The sequence below is a fragment of the Brugia malayi genome (assembly GCF_000002995.4).
Source record: "Brugia malayi strain FR3 genome assembly, contig: Bm_v4_Chr3_scaffold_001, whole genome shotgun sequence".
NCBI lineage: Eukaryota > Metazoa > Nematoda > Chromadorea > Rhabditida > Onchocercidae > Brugia > Brugia malayi.
Genome location: NW_025062477.1, coordinates 5388156 through 5405531, shown reverse-complemented (window position 1 = coordinate 5405531; position 17376 = coordinate 5388156). Strand labels below are relative to the sequence as shown.

Genomic DNA, 17376 nt, shown 5'->3' with positions numbered 1-17376 from the left:
TCAATGAATAAGATTAAAATCATAGGTAAATAAAATTAAACATCAATATTGATAACACCATGGAATAATAAATCACAACGAATTGGATTTAGCAATTCTTTGGCGACCATTCGTGTTATGCCATTATTATCAGTGTTATTTCCATGCTTATCATTTAATTCATTGATTAAATTTTCAACATTTTTAGATTCATTCCAATTTGCCACATACATCGTAAACGATTGATAATTGCCTTTAAGAAAAGAAAAGGAAAGAAATTATTAATGATGCATTTTCATTATTCATTTAATATTAATGTTATCAGTTTATTAATAATTTTATAAAAAGTTAAAAAAGAAAAAAATTTAAAAAGCTATGACAATTACAATTTTTGTTTATATAACTTTTATTAATTCCAGAAATTTATAGCATTGTTGTATGATTTTACAACGATAATATTTTTATATTATTATTACTGTTTATTATTAAATTACTATTTTTATATACACTACCAGGATTATCATTCATTTTGTTTTATTAATTGATTGCATTAAAAAAGATTTTTTTTTAAATTTCTAACCTAACATGGTATTCATAAGTATCACTTGTTGATTCGGGAAGCAAAGTATTTTATCAATATTTGGTGATATGATGAATTTTTCAATTTCCATCGAAAGCATAACAAATTTTACTATATCACTTGAATTCATCTAAATTCAATTCTTAAATTTTTACAATTCAAATTTAGCAAACAATTACAATGCAATATAAAGTTTAATAAATTAGAAATGATTGAAAATAACTTACTTTTTTAATCGGTGTCATAAATTTGATGAAGCCAGGTAATGTGGTAGAATGTGTTGGTTGTATGAGAACGTGAACTTGCGCTGTTTTCACTTCACGTGCTGTTCTTCGATCATTAATATACTTTACCTGTAATTTATTTTTTTATTTCCGTTTTTTATTTCATCCTTTTCATACTTTAAAAATATATTAAAATATTTTTCTGCTTCATATTAAAATTGTAATAAAACATATAACACAAACTATCTTATTTCAAACTTAAAAAAATTTATTTTGCTCCAGAATGAATGAAAAAATTAAATTTATCAAATCATAAATTTTACAAAATTCAAATTTTGAAAAGAAAAAGACATATGGTTATTGCAGTTTATTTTAGTGAAAATAAAACATACCTTAGCAGGTAAGAGAGATTTAAGTTGAACAAAATTTTGAGATGGATTATTGGTAAGCAGTATTACGGTAACTGATGATGTTGCATTTGTGATGTCATTGTAAATTGTCGCATTGTTAAGCCGAACAAACTATAAATTTAATTTGAATTAAAAAAACAAAAAACAAACAACGAAATTTTTTCTATAAATTTAAAATAATTTACTTTTGTTATGAATTAATAATTTGGTAAATATCAGTTTTTAGACCGATATTATTGTTTAAATCCAGTTAAATTCGGTGTCTTTCAGTTTTTTCAGGAAAACAGGAATGTGTTGAAGTAAATAAAAATAAGACAATTTTGTCTTTCATGTAAAAAGTATCAATTTAATTTACAATAATTTCTCTTTTTGCCGTGTAACAAAAAAAAAGAAAGTCAATTAGTTTGGATTAAAAAGGAAAAATCAACAATGAAAATTTGAAACTTTTGATCCTTCTCAAAAAAATTGAACTTTGAACTATTTTTTGATTAATATGAAATCAGTATATGAAATCAGGAAAGCTACTGTGTAATATAATGTGATAAACATACTTCAAGTAAAGTTCCGGAACGTGTTTCATGAATGATAAAATTATGAATTGAATATGGCTGTGAAATAGTTAATAATCCAAACCAAAATAAACACCAAAAATATGGCATTTGCAGTGAAAGTATTTTCTTAAAATTTGTAACTAATCATTACTGATAACAAAAAATAGGATCAAATGATGATAATAAGAAATGATAAGTGATAAGCAAGATAATCGGTTAACATAGTTTCAAATATTAGCATTTTTGCTTTATTTTATATTGCTTAATTTAAACATTTTTTTTTATCTTATTCTTTCTTATTAGCATCAGAAAAAAAAATATTAGCGCCCGAAATATGCTAATTAATATCTTCTTAGCTCTTATCAATTATCATATCATTAAATTGCTTCAGTATAAGAAATAATTGCATATGTATATATAATTTCCTAATAGGAAAGAAAGGAGAAAAAAGCAAAGTAAAATGATCATAAAAGTTTAAAATGAATCAAACAAAGATCAAATAATAGAATTAGCATTGGGCGCAAATGTTCCCCCTTTTTGCAGTTTAAAACTTTAACAGTTTTTGATTATTCAGATGAGAAACTATTTGAAGTTTTAGCAAATTTGATATTTTATAACTATAATTTCAGATAAGTTGTAGCTATTTAAAAAAAGTTTTCTACTTGCTAAAAATTATTATCTAAATTAAAAAAGAAAAATCAAAAAGAGAAAAAAGAAATTTTGGTGGATAAATTGATCATTAATTAAATCGAATGATTTAATCTAATTCTTATGGTTGCAAAACTTTTACAGCAAATTCAATTATCATTTCTTATCAATTAATACATCAGATAAGATGATAAAACGAGGCTGTTTAAAATTTTTTGGAAATTTATCACCATAAAAAAAGACTGGCAAATTAAAATAAAAAAGAAAATGAAAATAACATGCAGATTTTACGATAAGAAAAATTTTGAGAATTATTTGATTAATATATTGATAGTAGTTTTAACATTTTTTGTAAAAAAAAAAAAAAACTTTTTTTAATAAAAAAAAGGAAAGAAAAGTTAGAAGACAACAAGTTTTGAAGGAATTTTCTTTTTTTTTTTTGTTTCATTTTAGCGAAAGAGGAAGTAATCGTAAAAGGAAATATTAGAAATTTTAGTACTAAAAACCTAAAAAAAAAAAAAAAAAAAAACTAATAAACTGTTTTTATTGTTCGAAAATTAATTGCTAATTACATTATTATAATTACAGAAAAGAAAAAAAAAAAACTGTTTTAAGAACAATTTTATTCGTTTATTTTTTAAACGATGCAATTAATAATTGGAAAAAAAGGGAAAAGTTGTCGAGGTTTTAGCATTTATTATAATTAAAATTGAAAATTTTCTTATGTATTTGAAACTTAATTATTAATTACATTATTAACCTGAAAAAAAAGAAAATTTTATACTCTTTCATCTATCAATTCGATTTTAAATTAATTTAAATACCATAATAGGAATTAATAATTCAATTAGTGTTAAAATTAATGTTGAAATTGAAATGGAAATAACTAATGACTAATGGTAATAAAATTTTAGAAATATTAACTGTAATATTAAAAAGATACATTAAATCGTATTTTATGCCTTTTTTTTTATAAAAAAATAAAATATTCAAAATTGAAAATAAGTTTTTTTTTAGAAAGAAAAATTAATTGAATTGAAAATCTTTAGATTGAAAGAATGAAATTTTGTATGTTCTGCAAGATATATTTTTATAATGCGATGTCATAATTTGATATTGCATCTAGTTTTTTTAAGCACAATTTGAAAAATTTGCCAAATTTTGAGCATATTTGAAACGCTATAAAAAAATTTCATAAATTTGTTATATCTAAAAAGTTTTTTGGTAATTCAGAAACTGAAAAATATATTAATAGGAAAAAAAATAAATTAGTTTTGAAAAATCTATCAAAATTTTAACTTTTTTGAAGTGTTATTCATATTTTGATAAACGTGGTATAATTAAAAAGTTTTTAATAATTCAAAATTTAGAAAAAAAAATTGAACAATAGTTATGGATTACTGATAGAATAGATTAGATATGAAAATAAATGTTTCTTAAATATACGACAGAAACCAATAAAATTAATTATTTATTTTATTTTAATTATTTAATTATTTTTGGATTAATCAAATGATTGACAAATATAAAGTAAACAGTCAGTTTTATTTTTACTAAAACAATAATTATTAGTATTTCTGATTATTGTACTAATATTTCCACATTTAACGAATGCTTCATTGTTTCACAAAAATTCTAATCAAATAAATTAAATTAAAAATAAATAAAAAGATGGAAAAGTAAAAGATTTTATGTACGTATCATTATCGAACCATTTGCGCTAATTTATTGCCAATTGTCTCTTTAAAAACTTCAGAATTTTCAAGTATTTATTATTATTTATTGATAGAAGCTAATAATTCTTTTTCTTTTCTTTATAAACTAATTCTTAAAAAAGCTTTTGTTTAAATTCATTCAAAAGCCATTTTTCGAAAAAAAAAAAAAAAAAAAAACTACCTTTTATGGTATTTGAAACGAATGGCAAAGGTTTTAAATGAATTTAAAGAAATTGAGAAAAGAAATTAAAACAAACAACAGTGCTACTATTCATATGAAAAATATACTTTATTTTAATTAAGTTTATTTATCATTTAATTGATAATTTAATTTTACAAATGGCACATAGAATAAATATGCAAAAGTTCATTGAATGCATAAAAAATTTAAAAAAACTCAAATATGCTACATAATTATAATAAATTGAAACAAACAATAGTGCTACTAATTACATCGTTTTTGGTTGTTTTTATTTTTTTTACTTCTTTTCATTAACTTTTGAAATAAAAAAAGAAGCATAAATTTTTTTAATAAATATTATTTATAGAATTTTTATCCAAATTTTTTTCCAAAATATTAATAACACTAACAATGCGATCAAAGATGATAGAAGGAAAATGAAAGGAATGAAATGAAGAAATTCACAATAATTCTTTGATATTTAAAAAGATAGAAATAATTCTTGTTGAAAAAAATTAATGCTAATTTTTGATTTCATCAATTTTCAAATATTTTAAATTAGAAACATTAAAATGATTTAAAGTTAACATACAGGAAATTTTCCATGTATGATATTTTTGCGCAAAATTCATTTCTTTTTACAACTATTTGCTCATTCCTCTTTTTTTTTTCTTGAAACCTGTTTGCTTGTTTCATTAAATTGAAATTAGCGATTGAAATTAGTGATTATTGCAAAAAAAAAAAAAAAAAAAATTGAATAAAAGAATGCAATAATGAACAAAATACTATTAGATAGACAAAAAATAAACATCATTTGTATGTTTTCCATCCTGTGCGAATAGTTAATGAAATACTGATTAGTTAATTAATTAATTTTAATTATAAAGCATTAAAAATTAGTTAATTAATTAATTTTAATTATAAAGCATTGCCGAAAGTTTGATCAAATTTAAAGATTAAAGTTAAAATACAAAAATTTGACAAAATTAATAAAAAAAAAAAAACGATTATATTTGAATGATTGAAATATCTTCCAATCATCATCCAACAGTTTAACAGTTTTTAATTAAACGATCATAGATAAATTTATAGTTGAATGAACAAAATTATAAAAGGATAAGAGAAAAAAATTCTTTTTTTTCTTTGCTTTTTATTTATTTAATACATTTCTGAAGAAATATATTAAATCTTTTTAGTGTTAAACATTTAATTGGTAAATTTAATGAAATCAATGATGGCATCATTTGAAAATTTTATTGAGATCATTTCTGTAATTTTGTTTTTTTTTTTTTAATTTTCAATTTTTTTGAGCATAATGACACGAATACAGAAATATTTTGTGCATTTCAGCAAAATTATCAATGTGATTTAAATGAGTTTTCATTCAAAATTAAAAGAATTGAAAAGAGAAATGAACAAGATTCAAACAAGATTCCGTAACATCTGTATATCTCTGATTTCTCGATGATATACGTTCATTAAGCTATTTATATGATACATTTCTTAAGTTTTAATACCATTACAATCAAATGAAAGCAATGTTCAAATGACATAATCGCATTAAATCGACAGTTTTAGGGAATGAAATGTTAGATTAGGACAAATGCGCTTTTGTACAAATCGTTTATATATAAATTTTTTTTTGATCACCTCCATTTTGATTTAATATTCTGGTTGCGACCGTTCAATGAATTGTATTATTAGAAATAGCAAACCTGAATTATAACAAGTTGGAAGTGTTAAAAAAAAAGTTATACAAAATGATACATAAATTATTTTAGTTCTACTTTTTGAACTGTAATAAAAGCAATTATAGCTTAACCACTCTTCAATTAATGGTTTAACCTTGGAAGTGTAAATTTTTCATTGCTACGTTTTTTTTTTTTTAGGAAAAGCCGCAATTGATCACAACTACAAAAATAATTTTAATATTACGATGTGTGAATCATCATATATTCCTTATTTTCCACTAACCTTGAAAATCTATGCTTTTCGTCCATTTTCTAAATATATCATTTTTAAAAGAGAAATTTTCTTGCGATGAAATTTCATCTCGATAATTTCATTAGGATGAGAGAAATAACTTTTTTGACCTCTTAGCTTTTTCTTTTTTTTAAAATACATCTATGAATATGCAATATAAGAACGAAATCATAATGGAAATTCATGAAAGATTGATGCTGAAATATTCAATGTGTAATTTAATTTTATTAATTTGAATATCAAAATTCATGACCACCACCAAAAATGACTATTATTCACATTTGTAACTGTATAATGCATTTCCAAAAAAGAGAAAAAGAAATGAAAAATGTTCAAAATCGAAAATCGATAGATAAAGATAAATCATTCATATTAATTAATCAATTAATAATGAATTAATTTGATTCATTCATTTATTACATATAGCTAGTGTAATTGTCAAGTTCATTTAATTATACAAAATGATGTAATGAATGATTACATTTGAATGTCATTCATTTGATAAATGATAAAATAATATGTATTTGAGGATTATATCATTTAGAAATTCAAGATTATCGAAAATTATTAATGATAATAATGATCAGATTTATTATTAGAATAATATTAGAGTGATATTATTCTGATAGAAGCAAAAGCATTCACAAGAAATCTTTTTTTTTGATGATAACAAGAATATTAGAAGAAATTGAGAAATTAGTGAAAGCTAAGAGGTAATTGAAGAGAAATATAAATGGATTAGTAGCAACAAAAAAAAAATTTTTTTTAGGAAATCGAAAAAAAAGAGGCAAATATCTTTGAGATATTATTTTTTTAAACTCATTTTTATCATTTCAAATTCCATTATGTTATCAATAAATAATTTATTGATAATTCTGACGATATATCGTTGGTTACAGATATGTTCATATATTGCATATATTTCAACTTATCACAATAACTTTCCAATTTGATAATATATTGTCAGAGAAATTGGCTTCGTAGTTAATCATTTTACACTTACATCATTATTGATAAGTGACGTTTCACGTTAACTTTACCTGCAAAATGTAACTCACGTCCGTCAATTTCTTTTTCGTAAAGAAGGAGAGAGAGAGAGAGTAGTAAACGTAGTTATCAAAAGAATTGATCGCTGAGAAATAATGGATGGGCCGTGTAAAAACTTCATATATTGTTAGGGTGAGCAATGCGGGAACGATGAATTGAAAATGGAAGTTATTAATTTCACGGGGAAATTTATTAAAATGTCTAATTTGATTATAATTTTTCAGAGTAATACCCTAACTATATGGAATTTGGTAAAAATTGAGAAGAAATGGCAGAAAATTATGCGATAGAATTAAAAAAATTGGAATTAGGTATTGAATAAATTATTTCACTCCATTTATAAAAAATAATTTGGTGTAAAATTCCAAATTTTATAAAATTTTCTAGGTGTTAGAGTTATATTATGAAATTTGTTTGTACCGAATTACATTTAATTCATAATATAAATAATTACAAGTTTCATTTTGTGGTTTAAAAGATGAATTTTATTCAATTAACTGTTTATTATTATTTTTAATTTTTAATATTGATTTTGTTGAAGTACACGAGATGAAATATTCCATATCTACATGTTTTCATTTATAAAATTGGAATTTTACACCAAATTATGTAATGCATTTTTTGAGGTCTTAATTTACACGAGCATCAAATTCTTGGTGTTAAACATATCCTGCAATGGTACAATGAGGGACACGGTGGAATTATTGCCGATGAAATGGGTTTAGGTAAAACGTGTCAAGCAGTTAGTGCTATCGTTTGCTTGCTTAATGATAATAGAACCGGACGGCATATGGTTATTTGTCCACTTTCGGTCCTCCAACATTGGCAAAATGAACTGTTCAGGTTAATTTTGATATTCCATTTATTACTTTATATTTTTTTTTTTGTACAGTTTGCATACTTTTTTGTATTTTGTTTCCAAAGTCTGAATGTTTTAGGCGACATTTTTCTGAAGTAAATGTGATGTAACAATTTTAATTGCTATCATTAAATAATCACTAATGAAAAATTTTTGCTTTTTAATTGGACCTCTTTTTTTTAAAAAAATTTAGGGCTTGTATTTAAGCAGCAAAATTTCCAGAAGAATAAGAACATCTAGAAATCCATGAATAAAAAAAAGTATGTGATTGTGATGTCTGCTCGCCATTTCGTGCGCGTTCCTTGAGATTATGAAAAAGAAAAAAGCGTGCAACATTAACTCAAGCAATGACAAGTTTTAGATTTGGACTTGGGAAACTTCGAATTCTAACATATATTGGAAACAGTGATGCACGGAGAGTGGTTCGGAAAAAGTTGCAAAACTCCAAAGATTGGAATGTTTTAATTACAACCTATGAAGTATGTCTAATACAGTTATATTTTATTCACGAAAGATTTTAAAGATATTCTTTCATGTGAATCATATCATCCAACAAGAATAACTTTTTTATAGATGGTGATAAATGATGAGCAGTATTTCCATTGGTCGTGGTCATCATTATTTATCGATGAAGCACATCGTTTAAAATCAAGCAAATCTATTCTTCATCAAATCGTTCGCAAGGTGTGAATTTCTTTCTCAGCTTTCAGTTGTATTTTTAGTGAAGTGAAAGGATTCTAGTTTAGCAACTTTTTTCTTTTTAGATGTCTGTGGAATTTATGGTATTAATGACGGGAACACCTGTGCAAAATAATATTAATGAACTTTATTCATTACTCTCCTTGATTGATACGAACAGGTTTCCGCTTCTTGACGAACAGCAATTTGTTGCGAAATATCGCAACACATATGACAGTAATGAATTTTTAATAAAATGCTTTTTGAAAAATTTGAAATTTTCAGAATTTGAAATTTTTCACAATATGTCTTGTTAAACGGACATATTTTTTATTGAATTACTTACTTTTTGCTTTGGTGTTCTCTCTTCTTTACTCTTCTATCATCAGTATAAATAAGATTCTTTCCTTCAAATATACGCATCTTAAATTTGACTTTTTTCCAAATAATTATTAAATCCTTCTCATGTAGATACTTGAATTAGGCGACAAATTCAACTTATCATTAAAAGTGAGCAAGAATTTCTATTATAGCTGTTGCGGAACTTCAGCATATGCTTTCCAAATATCTTATTCGTCGAACAAAGCAGATGTTACGTATCAAAATTCCGGATAGTTCAGAAGTTTTATTATACCATGGAATAACTGAAATGCAAAAGAACATATATCGTGCAATATTGAGGAAAAATTATCGTTCGTTAATTTCATCATAATCGTCATTAACCAAAATTATTAGACTTATTAACGCTTTGCTTACGTATTATTGAGATAACATATTTATGATTTGTTTATAGTCCTATCTCCAATCAGATTCGTCATAATTTCGAGTATTTATTGATTTTACCAATTGTACTGTTTGTTTTAATGGAAGAAACATGCTTGTCTTTTAACTGAAAGTATAAATTGATGTGATATTTCATTTTCAGAATATTTTAAGAATGTGGATGATAAAAAAATTGAGTACGCTGGCAGCAAATTATCATTGCTTAATGTGTTGACGCAATTACGAAAATGTGTTGCTCATCCTTATCTTTTCGACGGTGATTTTTGATTATTAGTGTGGTTATAATAAATCCAATGAACTCAATGAAAATGGATATTTTAATTAGGATTTAAAATAATAGAAGCTCTTTATGGTTTTTTTTTGCAAGAATTTTCTTATCCGTTTATAAATGATTGATTCTATTAGCCTCATACAATTGATATGATTTATTTTACAGCTATTAAAATACTCGATATTTTTACAGTATTCGTTATCTACTTAAATGATTCATTTTGCAGGTGTAGAACCGGAACCATTCAAAGAAGGTGATCATTTATTTGAAGTAAGCGGGAAATTCCTTTTACTGGATCGTTTGCTTACATTTTTGTTCGCAAAAGGCCATCGTGTACTTATTTTTTCGCAAATGACTCGTGTGCTTGATATTACACAGGATTATTTGGTATATAAAGGTAATACCAAATTATTGTAATTAGCAAATGATTTAGGATAATTTGGAAGACAACTTTAGTGTTATAAGGAATTAAGGATTCCGCTTCTGTTTGTAAAAAAAAATCAAATTGCAATGTTTTAAAAATATTTTAATTGCAGTTTTAAAGATTTTTAAAGGAAATTTTTTTTGAATAGGATATAATTATCAACGTTTGGATGGAAGTGTAAGAGCCGAGGAGCGGTTTGCCGCAGTAAATCACTTCCAAACTAATTCCGACATATTCTGTTTCCTTTTGTCAACTCGAGCTGGAGGCCTTGGATTAAATCTAACCGGTGGTGATACGGTGATTTTCCTGGATTCGGATTTCAATCCACAGAATGATATTCAGGCTGCAGCGAGATGTCACCGAATCGGACAGACGAAGTTTGCTGTTGCAAATATTGGAGATTCCAATAATCCTTGAAATTTGAAAATTCAATTAACTAATAATGAACTGTTGACTTTGATTAAACTTTTCATTAAAATTTCTTTTTAGCTATTTTTAATTTTTAGTTAATTATTAGAAGCATCAAAGTTTTTTATCGTAAAGAATTACTTTTTCAAGACCAGTGAAAATAATACGTTTGGTTGCGCGTTACACGGTGGAAGATATGATACAGTGTCGTGCAGCTCGGAAACTTAAAATGACTCAAGAGATTTTGGAAAAAAACAATGATGACAGTAAGTCAACAATTTCTGTAAAGCTTAGTTTCTATGAAGCTAAACTATGATGAAAAATGTAAAATATTTTAAATTGGTTACATTGAATTCGTTGGCTTTTGTTTAGGAAAAGAATTAACATTTGCGGAAATTTCCGACTTGATAATAAAAGGTTTGAATCGATTGAGTAATGAGAAAATTGATTCCGAAGAATTAAATATGGAAGCAATTGAAAAATTGATTGGTAAAACCGATGAAAATGGTCACTGGATTTATGATGGAGAAGAACAGGTTGTGATTGGTATTAGATAGAAAAAAAAGTAGTTAATGAAAGAATTTGCAATAAAAGACTTGGTACATGATACCTCCCATAAATTAGAATTACCGCTGTTTGAGTTGTTGAATAGCGTTATTTCATTTTGGAATATAATAATGACTAAGATAACCTTATTGTCTACGTAGCTAAATTCTTGAGAAATAAAACTTTCAAAGTGTTAGATTTAACTTATATTTTATTGATAATAGTTTAGTTCTCATGGAAATCCAAATTTTCATTGTTTTTTTTTTAAGATAAAAACTATATTGCAAGCTATACTTTTGATAACAACAATTTAAGGCATGTTTTACTGTTAGAAAAGATACATGAAGTATATGATTGCTTAGACACAAATGCTTAACTAATTTATTATAGAATTCCAAAAAACGAGAATCTGTGAAGAAAGAAAGCGATATACCGGAAAATATATACATCTTTGAAGGACATGATTATAAACAAGATGTTGCAGTTCTGCAGGATATTTTAAGTGAATCGAAAACCATGGAACTAGTTAGAAATACGTCGGTTAAAGAGTGTAAGTATCTGAAATCTTTCAAATTTGTAGCACAATAATTTAAACTTGTAGTCTTACGATATGATAATAGGATCATCATGAGATCCCATTTCTATGTAATTCATTCTTTTGTTTATTTGTTCTGTTTACTGATTAATTATAATGCTGAGCGGATGATGTGATTGTGCGGCAGTATTGGGCTATTTCGTATACTTTATGTTTTATTTACTGATTAAGACTTAATAAGAAATAAATTGCAGCAAATAGTTTGGTAATAAGAATAAGAAAAAGCAAATAGTATATTTTGGTATCTTTAAAGCTCGTTTGGACGGTTACTCACAATCACTGATAATAACCGTTGACAATGCACTGATGTTTGAACATTTAAAAAATTTTTAAATATGAATTGTTTGCCATGCTAGCTGTCAATATTGTCTTTTGCACTAATTTATTAAGAAACTAATATAGTGCAACAAGGGAGCAGTGATATACTTTTATGTCATTTGTTAGCTCTACCTATTGAAAGACGAACACGGAAGCTAATATCGAAAGAAGAAAATGAGAAAAGAGTCAAAAAACGGAGAGAAACATTGGAGCAGAAGAAAAGGTTGAGAGAAGAGGAAATTGAGCGGAAAAGAAAAGAACAAGAAGCGAGAAAAGCAATGAAATGGCTCAAAAATAGTACGTTTTCACTACTGATATACTTCTCGAAACTTTTTATTATAAAATGGTAGAGAATCCTTAATCAATATGATATACATCCTTGCAAATTTTGGAATGATTTCTTGGTCAAAAGTTTACAAATGGTCACATTCATCCTGTAAGGTTTCATCATTTCAACTATTTTATGGAAATACTTGTGAAATTTTATTATCTTCGAATTTAGATTACAAAAGTAGCTCTTTACCACTTCAAGAAATGCATGACATTCAACATGGTGATAGTAGCACAGATTTTGGACCTCATTTCGTCTACGGTAGTGTTACAGATACACTTATAGCTCCCAATGACAATTCAAATCATGCGCTTATCGTTCATGTTGTGGATGATAGCGGTAAATTGTCTAATTATTTTCTTACAAAAATTGAAACGTAAGTTTTTAAATTACTTTATACGATTTTATTTTGTACTTTTTCACAATATAATGTATTTATTTTCAGGCTTATTTGGTCATGGCGGTGTTTTTGATGTTCTAAGAAGAAAGAGTCAAAAAATAGTAGATAGGTACGAACTAGCAGGGAAGATGGATGATTTGCATGTTGGTGATGCACATCTTGTTGAGGATATTGCTGATGACTTGCCTGTAACTCTTCTCAAGCATGAATGTATTTTTTGATGACTTACTAGCCTTTATATTCATCATTAATTTTTAAGTAATAAATATATGAAGTTTGTTTTCCGTCCTTATTCTGCCAGTTTTTTTTTTTTTGCCCTTTTTCTTACGAAGGAAGATTTAAGTAGTAACAATGACAAGTCTTTCATTGTTTTGATTAGTCAACATAGAATTCAATTTCTTAATTTCTTTAGTATTAAAAATTATCTTGTAGCATTATTTAAGAACATCACTTGAAAAAATCAGATAAATGGATTGATTTCGAATTCATTTTAAATAACTTTTTTCCCTTTAAGAATGGCTTTTGTTGATTTAAATTCGGACTTCTGTCCTTGTGATAATAAATAATTATTAGAGATTTCATCAATTTACTGAAATTCTTAACTCTGATGAGTAGTTTTTCGAAGTTTTCTTCGAATGCTTTAAATATTTGATATTAATTTTGCTTTGAATTACTCAACGTTCTTTTCTTTTTCAGATGACCGATCAAGGAATAATATCGATATTGATGAAGCTGAGCAATCCACATCTAAAACTTTTCCTCCTCGGAGGAAACTTTCTGTAGTCCTACTAGTAGCACAAGATCACCGTAGAAGAGGTTTGTTTGTAATAGAAATTCAACATTTCAATCAAATTCCATACTTTTGAGAATTTCAAGTCCGTTTTTCTTTTTTTTTTTTAGTTTCTATTCATTACGAAATCGTAGGAAAAAATTTTTGTTCACTGAGAAATATCAGAAAAAAGTATAATTTTTATTCATTGTTATATCATATCAACTTTTTTTCTTCACCAATACTTAAACGTTTTTGTTAACAAAAGCATTTCAGAACTAGTCGCAAACTAATAAAATACTTAACAGTATTTTATTTTATAGATATAATTGACCAAGATATTCTGACAAAATGTCTCAAAAAGCTCGCATTTTATGCGGTGAACTCGAATATCTTAAGTGTTCATATGCCACGAATTGGTTATGATAAGCAAAATATTAGTTGGTATGCAGTCGAGCGACTTATTAATCGCATTCTTGTTTCTAAAGGCATTCACACTTACATTTACTATTTTAACCGGAGAGTGAACAATGCAACTGGTAGTATCATCTTTACTAAGTTTTTAAACTTTTTTTTTTTCAAGTTTCATAAATTATAAATTCAAAACTTATGAATAATTCATTTATTAGATTAATTGTTGTTTATTTGGAGCACTTCATCACACTTTAATTTTGATTTAGTTTAACTATTTGAGCCGAAGAGCGAACACTGTGCTAGGGAAAAAAGAGTAGACTCTACTTCTTACTTAATTCTCACACTCTTTGCCAATACAATGAAGGAAAGGGTAGTGGGATAGGAGCTAACATCTTAAATTTGAATATCAATTAATATTGAAGATGAAATGTTACATTAAAAAAAGCAAATAAAAATTAATTTATAGGTAAAAACATAAACAAAGCTCCAAAAAAGAAGCAGAAATTTTTACCGCTGAAAAAAGGCAGGATGAATGATAAAGCTGGAAGTGACTTTGAAGTAAACCGTTTTAATCATTTTGATGAACAGTTAATGATTTCCTGAAATAATGTTTCATGATTTATGCTTGTTTATTTTGAACTAAGGAATTTCCATATTTTTTTTAATCGTAACTTGTTCTGTGTTGACTTCTTTGAATCCCAAAATGTAAAAATCATAGATCTGCTTTTCTACGATTTTCAGGAAATGAAAGGAGAAGATATGGAACAAGCAGAAAAATACGAAGATAAAGAATCTAGTGCATAATTTTGTTTTTCAGCAGATGGAAACAGTCAAATAATACGGTTCAAATAAAATAATGAAGAAATAATAGCATATTTCATAATCAAAGTTAAAATTTAAGTTCAAAAGTAGAATTAAACTTTCACTATTATTTGCTTGGCTTTCTTTAGTTTTCCAAGGTTGCATGATATTGGAATAAATGATAATTTTACAGCATATCAAATTCTAGAATTTAATGTTATATTTATCTAAAATTCTTCTATTGTTATTAAGTTTTCCAATCCAATCAAATTCTCTTGCTAAATTGCTAAATTACGATATTCAATTATCATTTGTGAAATTATCTTAAATAGAAAGGTAGAAAAGTGAATTCCTCACACATCCTATTTCGCATAAGAACTACAAAAATTAATGTAAATTTAAAATTTTCTACACTGCTTGCTACTGCCTTCAATTTATCATTAATTTCCAATTTGCCTTGTCCTATCTTTCATTTTTTTATGCTTTAATGCAATGTTTTCGTACATGATCTCACTCATTTGCTGTATATATTCTGTCTTATATTTTGCATTTCCGTTATCTTTTTCAATGTTTGGGTTTCCAAAGCTGTGAGGAAAATTTAATTTCTGTTCGAGAAACCACAATTAGTTCAATCAGAAATCTTCCGCTTATTTCTGCTTTCTTAAAATAATAAAAATTTTTTTTCCACGGTGATTAATTTCATAAAAGATGGATATGACAGTTGTGGTCTATTAGTACCAATATAAGAAACATGGAAAACTACTTGCTTGTATTTTTTTTTTTTTTATTATTATTGACGAAAATTTTAGATCTCTGGTTGAGGAATTAATAAACGATTCTATGAACTATCTGTGATTGAGTTTCTGCAACTAATCAGAAAACTTAATTTTGGCTTAATTTAAATTTGCTAAATACTTTGCAAAAATCAAATTAATAAATGGTAAAATGTCTTTTTGCCTTTGTGTATTATCTAAGTACGGATGAAAGGTCAATAATGAAATCTAATCACACAAGTACAGATGAAAATTTTAATTCTAACTGAGATAATTTTTCGTATGATTTTCTAATATAATTTTATACAAATTTAAATGGTAATTGCTAAGTTTTTCTGAGATCTCCTAATATTTCTTGTAAAAATTCGTTATGCAAATAACAAATTTTTAAATATATACGAAACTGGTTTTTAGTATTATTATTCATTTCACGATTGAATGAAATTTTAGCAGCGGTTCGGTGTGATCTAATAATGAAATCTAATCACATTCATTCTTTCTCAACTTTTTTCCTTGCTTCGATAATTTTACCTAAAGCAAACAAATGCTATAATTTAATCTAGCAGATGTCTTATCAATCCACCAACAGAATTTTGCGATAAGCAACGTTGTCAATCATTACCTGTTATCAGTCAATTACTCAAAATTATTGAAACTTAAAAGTTATCAAAATTGGTTATGTAAATTATTTGGATTTTATTCTTGCAACAAATTATTTAACAGTCTAAATTGAAACGATGTCTACCTATTAAAATATTTCTATATAGTTCTAATAAATTTTACCTCAAATATGATATTCTCATAATCAGCTATGATTTCAAGAAATTATTTAACACTTCAACTGATTGCTGTATATACATTTGCTCATATGCTAGTAGAGTTTATACAATTTGAAGAGTTATTAAAATATGAAAAAGTTTGAAATGTTATTTGAATTCTATGGAGAAGAAAAAGAACCATCGTTAGAAACTCGAGAAATTTTTTTGAATCAACTTTTAGAAATTGTATGAAAAACTTTGGATAATAATTTCTCCCTTTAAATACTACCATTTTTATTTTCTGTTTCACATTTAGATTCAAATTTGATGAAAAATCAGGATTCCATCTAGCCAAAGGATATTTTTTTGCGATTTGATTTTACGGTATTTCTTCTGCAGTCATTTAATAAATTTTATTTTACTATTTCTTAATAAATTTTGCCGTTAAATCTTCAAATACTTTTAGATATATTGCAATAAAAAAAAATACCTAAATATTGTATTTACATAAAAAAATTGCCGTTTCTCAAAAAAAAAAAACTAAAAAAATTTCGATTTTTTTTTTTTTTTTTTTTTTCATTCCTATATTGTTTGAATATTTATTTGTATTGATGAAGTGCTTTGAAGAATTTGCAATGAAATGAAGCTTTTTTTTTGAAAAGCACTACAATTTGAAGTTTAGTCAGTAACAGTTTCCAGCTATTAGCCATTTGGTATTTGTTTGTTAATTTGATTCCATTTTATTTTGCATTTTCTTATTTTTAATTCCAATCTCTTTTTTAAAAAAATCTACAATAATTTCTTTTCATTCTTTTATATTATTTTATGACATATCGTTACTAATAACAATATTGTATGTAAATAAAAAATTAAATTTGAAAAGATTACGAAAATATCAAATAGATTTTAATAATGAGAACAAAGAAATAT

General features: G+C 25.5%; 2 protein-coding genes across 2 annotated transcripts; one reads left to right on the top strand and one right to left on the bottom strand.

The window, feature by feature from the left end:
* Positions 1–35: 35 nt before the first annotated feature.
* On the bottom strand, positions 36–1852 carry Bm7815 (Uncharacterized protein; the record flags this gene model as incomplete). Its single annotated transcript, XM_001896847.2, has 5 exons — positions 36–232; positions 560–689; positions 787–912; positions 1176–1304; positions 1745–1852. 5 exons carry the CDS (start codon positions 1850–1852, stop codon positions 36–38), a joined length of 690 nt encoding a protein of 229 aa, XP_001896882.1.
* A 5734-nt stretch (positions 1853–7586) lies between these two features.
* Positions 7587–14918, top strand: Bm9441 (Helicase conserved C-terminal domain containing protein; the record flags this gene model as incomplete). Its single annotated transcript, XM_043080062.1, has 19 exons — positions 7587–7629; positions 7945–8161; positions 8539–8656; positions 8751–8861; positions 8942–9092; positions 9389–9547; positions 9781–9894; positions 10136–10306; positions 10482–10710; positions 10892–11007; positions 11114–11277; positions 11678–11837; positions 12327–12497; positions 12703–12870; positions 12977–13141; positions 13628–13747; positions 14024–14239; positions 14581–14672; positions 14856–14918. 19 exons carry the CDS (start codon positions 7587–7589, stop codon positions 14916–14918), a joined length of 2748 nt encoding a protein of 915 aa, XP_042935996.1.
* Positions 14919–17376: the final 2458 nt, after the last annotated feature.